Source organism: Oncorhynchus nerka, unplaced genomic scaffold (genome assembly GCF_034236695.1).
Source record: "Oncorhynchus nerka isolate Pitt River unplaced genomic scaffold, Oner_Uvic_2.0 unplaced_scaffold_39___fragment_4___debris, whole genome shotgun sequence".
NCBI classification, from domain to species: domain Eukaryota; kingdom Metazoa; phylum Chordata; class Actinopteri; order Salmoniformes; family Salmonidae; genus Oncorhynchus; species Oncorhynchus nerka.
Window position 1 is genome coordinate 99,822 of NW_027039951.1, and position 8,488 is coordinate 108,309.

At 54.6% G+C, this 8,488-nt stretch overlaps 1 protein-coding gene across 1 annotated transcript in view; it reads left to right on the top strand.

The window, feature by feature from the left end:
* LOC135568807 (glutamic acid-rich protein-like) overlaps nt 1-2,264 on the top strand; it is a 21,529-nt gene extending 19,265 nt beyond the window's left edge. The window contains 2 exon segments of the mRNA XM_065015576.1: nt 1-1,708; nt 1,711-2,264. The exon segment at nt 1-1,708 is cut by the window's left edge and continues 299 nt beyond it. Coding sequence (XP_064871648.1) covers nt 1-1,708; nt 1,711-2,264 — 2,262 coding nt within the window.
* Nucleotides 2,265-8,488: the final 6,224 nt, after the last annotated feature.

Sequence of the window (8,488 nt, forward strand, 5' to 3'; positions counted from 1 at the left end):
CTAGAGGAGGAGAACACAGAGGAGGAGAACACAGAGGAGGAACTGCTAGAGGAGGAGAACACAGAGGAGAAGAACACAGAGGAGGAACTGCTAGAGGAGGAGAACACAGAGGAGGAACTGCTAGAGGAGGAGAACACAGAGGAGGAACTGCTAGAGGAGGAGAACACAGAGGAGGAGAACACAGAGGAGGAGAACACAGAGGAGAAGAACACAGAGGAGGAACTGCTAGAGGAGGAGAACACAGAGGAGGAGAACACAGAGGAGGAGAACACAGAGGAGGAACTGCTAGAGGAGAAGAACACAGAGGAGGAACTGCTAGAGGAGGAGAACACAGAGGAGGAGAACACAGAGGAGGAACTGCTAGAGGAGGAGGTGAACACAGAAGAAGAGGAGCACAGCGATCAGCAGCAACAAGAGGCCAGCTTCAGTGTGGAGGGAGAAGAGGAGCAGGAGGAGGAGGCAGGAGGAGAGGAGGCAGCAGGAGGAGAGGAGCAGTCTTTGGGAGAGGAGGAGCAGCAAGGGGAGGAGGTGGAGGGAGGAATGAAGGAAGAGGTGGAAGAGTCGACAGACCCTCCCGTTGAGAAGGAGGAGCAGGTGGAGGAGATGGGCGTGTCAGAGGTGACTGAGGCGCCAGTCTCCCTGATATCTCAGAAGCACCTGTTCTGGTTCCCCTCAGAGGCCATCCAGGAGGCGGGACATGTGGAACCCACCCACCCGCTAGTCACACAGGACACACACACTGAGGGGGACAACCGTGTCAGGGCCTCCGGCAGCGAATTAATGGAGAGCAAGCAAGACGACAGCCAACCGGAGGAGACGAAGGATTATGACAGCCATGAGGGTCACTTCCAACAACCAATTGACCCCGTTGACCATGATGACCATCGCCACGACGACCATGATGACCACGAAGATGACGTTGACCATGAACATATTGACCGTGAACATGACGATCAACGTGAACGTAACCACTTTGACCACGACGGTCAAACAGATCCTGGCCACGATGAAAGCTCTGAGGGTGAAGACCATGTCGTCGAACGCCTTGACCACAATGATCATGATGACCATGAAAGCTATGGCAGTGAAGACGCCCACCGTGAGGACCAAGGAGAACACGAGGAGGATGACCATGAGAAGGCTGGTCGGTATGATGACGTGGGCGAGGAGCATTACGACGTGGGTGAACACGAGGAGGATCAAAACCACGGTGCACATGATGACCACGAAGACCACGAAGGTCATGACCGCAGTGATGTAACCGATCACCATGACGACCACGGCCATGCCCATGATCACCTTGATGAAGACCAGAGTGAACATGAAGATGATCGTAGTGACCCTAACAGTCACGACCATCACTACGACGACCATGATTATGATGACTATGTGATCCCCCCCGTCGGCATGACAACAGGCGAGCCTCAGAACGTAACTCATGAGGAGACGGGAGCAAAACCCACAGACAGCTCAGACGAGACCTGGTTGGACGGCTACCCTGTTAGTCAGGAGGAGACCGACGCTGATAAAGTGGGCGGTGGATCCTCAGAGGAAGGGGTGGAGCTTGAGGAGGAAGAGAAGGGTGTTGTGATTGACCGGCCCAATGAGGTGGAGTTGAGTCGTCCCACCCCGTTCACTGGAGTCCCCCAGGTCCCCCTGTCCCCCACACAGGGGGCGAACCCTGTAGAGCAGGATCAGGACCAGGGCTTGGTGGAGGACTCACCCCTACAGCCTCACCCGACCTACCTCTCTCCCCCGAGGCCACGGCTTCAGATTCACATTCAGCCGACTACGCCACCCCCTCTCAGACATCATCGCTGGATGATGTTGCCTCCGGCAACACAGCCAGGCATTCTCCCACAGACTCCTGGGAAACCACGGATCACGTGCACCCTTTCCTGGAGCACGGCCTCGCCCCCACAGCATGGACTGATGACGTCATCGACGAGGAGGAACGTTCGGCCCAGCACAACCTGACTCGACACAGCGGGGAGATGGAGGGTGAGGAGGGGGAGAGCGAAGGTGAGACGGGGGAGACAGGGTGTACTGGGGGTGAGGAGGACTGCCCTCCTCCCCCTCCTCCCTCCTCCGGCAGGGGTTCCACGGTTGCAGCCATTGTGGTTGCCGTGTGCGCGGTTGCCGTGGCAGCCACCATCGGGGCGTGGTGTTACCGGCGGAAACAGCAGAAGAGCTCGATGTACGAGATGAACGGGAAGGGTCAGAGCAGACATGGACAACAGATAGAGATGCAACAGAAAGTCTAAGATAAAGAGAGAGACAGTGGCAATACTGAGAGTAGAGGGGAGGGGGTAGGGAGGGTGATGAAGAGAGAGACAGTAGAGATACTGAGAGGGGAGGGGATAGGGAGGGTGATGAAGAGAGAGACATTGGCGATACTGAGAGTAGAGGGGAGGGGGTAGGGAGGGTAATAAAGAGAGACAGTAGAGATACTGAGAGTAGAGGGGAGGGGTAGGGAGGGTGATGAAGAGAGAGACAGTTGAGATACTGAGAGTAGAGGGGAGGGGTAGGAGGGTGATGAAGAGAGAGACAGTAGAGATACTGAGAGTAGAGGGGAGGGGGTAGGGAGGATGTGAGAGAGAGACAGTAGAGATACTGAGAGTAGAGGGGGGGTAGGGAGGGTGATGAAGAGAGAGACAGTAGAGATACTGAGAGTAGAGGGGAGGGGATAGGGAGGATGATGAAGAGAGAGACAGTAGAGATACTGAGAGTAGAGGGGAGGGGGTAGGGAGGGTGATGAAGAGAGAGACAGTAGAGATACTGAGAGTAGTTGGGAGGGGGTAGGGAGGGTGATGAAGAGAGACAGTAGAGATACTGAGAGTAGAGGAGAGGGGGGTAGGGAGGGTAATGTGGGTGAGGGTATTTGGGGGGTTTAACAGACACACACTACACCTGCAGAGAAAGAATGAGTTGAGGGGTGAGGAAGGATTGGGGGTGAGGAAGGCTTGAGGGTGAGGGGTGGGTTGAGGGGTGGGGGTAGGGAGGATGATGAAGAGAGAGAGTAGAGATACTGAGAGTAGAGGGGAGGGGGTAGGGAGGGTGATGAAGAGAGAGACAGTTGAGATACTGAGAGTAGAGGGGAGGGGGTAGGGAGGGTGATGAAGAGAGAGACAGTGGGGATACTGAGAGTAGAGGGGAGAGGGTAGGGAGGGTGATGAAGAGAGAGACAGTAGATATACTGGGAGGGGGTAGGGAGGGTGATGAAGAGAGACAGTAGAGATACTGGGAGGGGTAGGGAGGGGTGATGAAGAGAGAGACAGTGGGGATACTGAGAGTAGAGGCGAGGGGGGGTAGGGAGGGTGATGAAGAGAGAGACAGTAGAGATACTGAGAGTAGAGGGGAGGGGTAGGGAGGGTGATGAAGAGAGATACAGTAGAGATACTGAGAGTAGAGGGGAGGGGGTAGGGAGGGTGATGAAGAGAGAGACAGTAGAGATACTGAGAGTAGAGGGGAGGGGATAGGGAGGGTGATGAAGAGAGAGACAGTAGAGATACTGAGAGTAGAGGGGGGGGTAGGGAGGGAAATGTGGGTGAGGGTATTTGGGGGAGGGGGTTTAACAGACACACACTACACCTGCAGAGAAAGAATGAGTTGAGGGGTGAGGAAGGATTGGGGGTGAGGAAGGCTTGAGGGTGAGGGTGGGGAGGGTAGGGTGGGGGGAGGATGATGAAGAGAGACAGTAGAGATACTGAGAGTAGAGGGGAGGGGGTAGGGAGGGTGATGAAGAGAGAGACAGTTGAGATACTGAGAGTAGAGGGGGGGGTAGGGAGGGTGATGAAGAGAGAGACAGTAGAGATACTGAGAGTAGAGGGAGGGGGTAGGGAGGGTGATGAAGAGAGAGACAGTAGAGATACTGAGAGTAGAGGGGAGGGGGTAGGGAGGGTGATGAAGAGAGACAGTAGAGATACTGAGAGAGAGGAGAGGGGTAGGGAGGGTAATGTGGGTGAGGGTATTTGGGGGGGTTAACAGACACACACTACACCTGCAGAGAAAGAATGAGTTGAGGGGTGAGGAAGGATTGGGGGTGAGGAAGGCTTGAGGGTGAGGGTGGGTTGAGGGTGGGGGTGGGGGGTAGGGGAGGATGATGAAAGAGAGACAGTTGAGATACTGAGAGTAGAGGGGAGGGGTAGGGAGGGTGGTGAAGAGAGACAGTGGGGATACTGAGAGTAGAGGGGAGGGTAGGGAGGGTGATGAAGAGAGAGACAGTAGAGATACTGGGAGGGGGTAGGGAGGGTGATGAAGAGAGAGACAGTAGAGATACTTGGAGGGAGGGGTAGGGGAGGGTGATGAAGAGAGAGACAGTTGAGATACTGAGAGTAGAGGGAGGGGGGAGGGTGATGAAGAGAGAGACAGTAGAGATACTGAGAGTAGAGGGGAGAGGGAGGGAGGGTGATGAAGAGAGAGACAGTAGAGATACTGAGAGTAGAGGGGAGGGGTAGGGAGGGTGATAAAGATAGAGACAGTAGAGATACTGAGAGGGTAGGAGGGTGATGAAGAGAGAGACAGTAGAGATACTGAGAGTAGAGGGAGGGGTAGGGAGGGAGATAAAGAGAGAGACAGTAGAGATACTGAGAGTAGAGGGAGGGGGTAGGGAGGGTGATGAAGAGAGAGACAGTAGAGATACTGAGAGTAGAGGGTGGGGGTAGGGAGGGTGATGAAGAGAGAGACAGTAGAGATACTGAGGTAGAGGGGAGGGTAGGAGGGTAAAGAGAGAGACAGTAGAGATACTGAGAGTAGAGGGAAGGGGGTAGGAGGAAATTTGGGGGGTTCTTTAACAGACACACACTACACCTGCAGAGAAAGAATGAGTTGAGGGGTGAGGAAGGATTGGGGTGAGGAAGGATTGGGGGTGAGGAAGGCTTGAGGGTGAGGGTGGGTTGAGGGTGAGGGTGCAGGGTAGGAGGATGATGAAGAGAGAGACAGTTGAGATACTGAGAGTAGAGGGGAGGGGGAGGGTGATGAAGAGAGATACAGAGATACTGAGAGTAGAGGGGAGGGGGTAGGGAGGGTGACAGTAGAGATACTGAGGTAGAGGGGAGGGATAGGGAGGGTGATGAAGAGAGAGACTGAGACTGAGTAGAGGGGAGGGGTAGGGGAGGGAAATGTGGGGTGAGGGCATTTTGGGGGAGGGGGGACAGGGGGAATAGGAGGGTGATGAAGGCTTGAGAGAGAGAGAGACTGAGAGTAGAGGGAGGTAGGGACTGGGAGACAGTGAGATACTGGAGTAGGGGGGAGGGTTAGAGAGAGAGACAGTAGAGATACTGAGAGTAGAGGAGGAGGGAATGAGGGAGGGTGATGAAGGAGAGACAGTAGAGATACTGAGAGTAGAGGGAGGGGGTAGGGAGGGTGATGAAGAGAGACAGTAGGAAAGGGAGATTTGGGGAGGGTTTAACAGACACACACTACACCTGCAGAGAAAGAATGAGTTGAGGGGAGGAGGAAGGATTGGGGGTGAGGAAGGCTTGGGGGTGAGGGTGGGGTTGAGGGTGGGGGTGGGTAGGGAGGATGATGAAGAGAGAGACAGTAGAGATACTGAGAGTAGAGGGGAGGGGTAGGGAGGGTGATGAGAGAGAGACAGTGGGGATACTGAGAGTAGAGGAGAGGGGTAGGGAGGTGATGAAGAGAGAGACAGTTGAGATACTGAGGAGGGAGGTAGGGGAGGGTGATGAAGAGAGACAGTAGAGATACTGAGAGTAGAGGGGAGGGGGTAGGGAGGTGATGAAGAGAGACAGTAGAGATACTGAGAGTAGAGGGAGAGGGGGTAGGGAGGGTAATGAAGGGAGAGGGTATTTGGGGGGGGGGTAGGAGGATGAAGAGGAGTACACCTGCAGAGAAAGAATGAGTTGAGGGGTGAGGAAGGATTGGGGGTGAGGAAGGGTAGGGAGGGGGATGAGAGGTGGATACTGAGGGTGAGGGGGGGGTAGGGAGGATGATGAAGAGAGACAGTTGAGATACTGAGAGTAGAGGGGAGGGGGTAGGGAGGGTGATGAAGAGAGAGACAGTAGGGATACTGAGAGTAGAGGGGAGAGGGTAGGGAGGGTGATGAAGAGAGAGACAGTAGAGATACTGAGGGAGGGAGGGGGTAGGGAGGGTGATGAAGAGAGAGACAGTAGAGATACTGAGGGGAGGGGGTAGGGAGGGTGATGAAGAGAGAGACAGTAGAGATACTGAGAGTAGAGGGGAGGGGGTAGGGACTGAAGAGAGAGACAGTAGAGACACTGAGAGTAGAGGGGAGGGGAGGGAGGGTGATAAAGAGAGAGACAGTAGAGATGGGTTGAGTGAGGGGAGGGTAGGGTGGGTGATGAAGAGAGAGACAGTTGAGATACTGAGAGTAGAGGGGAGGGGGTAGGGAGGGTGATGAAAGAGAGACAGTTGAGATACTGAGAGTAGAGGGGAGGGGGTAGGGAGGGTGATGAAGAGAGAGACAGTAGAGATACTGGGAGGGGGTAGGGAGGGTGATGAAGAGAGAGACAGTAGAGATAATTGAGAGAGGGAGGGTAGGGAGGGTGATGAAGAGAGAGACAGTAGAGATACTGAGAGTAGAGGGGAGGGGTAGGAGGGTGATGAAGAGAGAGACAGTAGAGATACTGAGAGTAGAGGGGGTAGGGGAGGGTGATGAAGAGAGACAGTAGAGATTTGGAGTAGAGGGTAGGTAGGGAGGGTGATGAAGAAGAGACAGTAGAGATACTGAGAGTAGAGGGGAGGGGTAGGGAGGGTGATAAAGATAGAGACAGTAGAGATACTGAGAGTAGAGGGGAGGGGGAGGGGAGGGTGATGAGAAGACTGAGAGACAGTAGAGATACTGAGGAGTAGAGGGAGGGGGTAGGGAGGGGATACTGAGGAGTAGAGGGGTGAAGAGTAGGGGGGGTAGGGAGGGTGATGAAGAGAGAGACAGTAGAGATACTGAGAGTAGAGGGAGGGGTAGGGAGGGTGATGAAGAGAGAGACAGTAGAGATACTGAGAGTAGAGGGGAGGGGTAGGGAGGGTGATGAAGAGAGAGACAGTAGAGATACTGAGAGTAGATGGGAGGGGGTAGGGAGGGTGATGAAGAGAGACAGTAGAGATACTGAGAGTAGAGGGGGAGGGGTGATGGGAGGGTAATACTGGGTGAGGGTAGGGGGGGAGGGTTTAACAGACACACACTACACCTGCAGAGAAAGAATGAGTTGAGGGGTGAGGAAGGATTGGGGGTGAGGAAGGGGTGGTGAAGAGAGGTGGGTGAGGGGAGTAGAGGGGAGGGGTAGGGAGGGTGATGAAGAGAGAGACAGTGAGATACTGAGAGTAGAGGGGAGGGGGTAGGGAGGGTGATGAAGAGAGAGACAGGATACTGAGAGTAGAGGGGAGAGGGTAGGGAGGGTGATGAAGAGAGAGACAGTAGAGATACTGAGAGTAGAGGGGGTAGGGAGGGTGATGAAGAGAGAGACAGTAGAGATACTGGGAGGGGGTAGGGAGGGTGATGAAGAGAGAGACAGTGGGGGATACTGAGAGTAGAGGCGAGGGGGTAGGGAGGGTGATGAAGAGAGAGACAGTAGAGATACTGAGAGGAGGGGAGGGGGTAGGGAGGGTGATGAAGAGAGAGACAGTTGAGATACTGAGAGTAGAGGGGAGGGGGTAGGGAGGGTGATGAAGAGAGAGACAGTAGAGATACTGAGAGTAGATGGGAGGGGGTAGGGAGGGTGATGAAGAGAGACAGTAGAGATACTGAGAGTAGAGGAGAGGGGGTAGGGAGGGTAATATGGGTGAGGGTATTTGGGGGTTTAACAGACACACACTACACCTGCAGAGAAAGAATGAGTTGAGGGGTGAGGAAGGATTGGGGGTGAGGAAGGCTTGAGGGTGAGGGTGGGTTGAGGGGTGAGGGTGCGGGGTAGGGAGGATGATGAAGAGAGAGACAGTTGAGATACTGAGAGTAGAGGGGAGGGTAGGGAGGGTGATGAAGAGAGAGACAGTAGAGATACTGAGGGAGGGGAGGGAGGGGTGATGAAGAGAGAGACAGTATAGATACTGGGAGGGGTAGGGAGGGTGATGAAGAGAGAGACAGTGGGGATACTGAGGGAGGGGGTAGGGAGGGTGATGAAGAGAGAGACAGTAGAGATACTGAGGAGGGAGGGGTAGGGAGGGTGATGAAGAGAGAGACAGGAGATACTGAGGGAGGGGGTAGGGAGGGTGATGAAGAGAGAGACAGTAGAGATACTGAGAGAGTAGGGGGATGGGGGTAGGAGTAGAGGGGGTGATGAAGAGAGAGACAGTAGAGATACTGAGAGTAGAGGGGAGGGTAGGGAGGGTGATGAAGAGAGAGACAGTAGAGATACTGAGAGTAGAGGGGAGGGGGTAGGGAGGGTGATGAAGAGAGAGACAGTAGAGATACTGAGAGTAGAGGGGAGGGGGTAGGGAGGGTGATAAAGATAGAGACAGAGAGATACTGAGAGTAGAGGGAGGGGGTAGGGAGGGTGATGAAGAGAGAGACAGT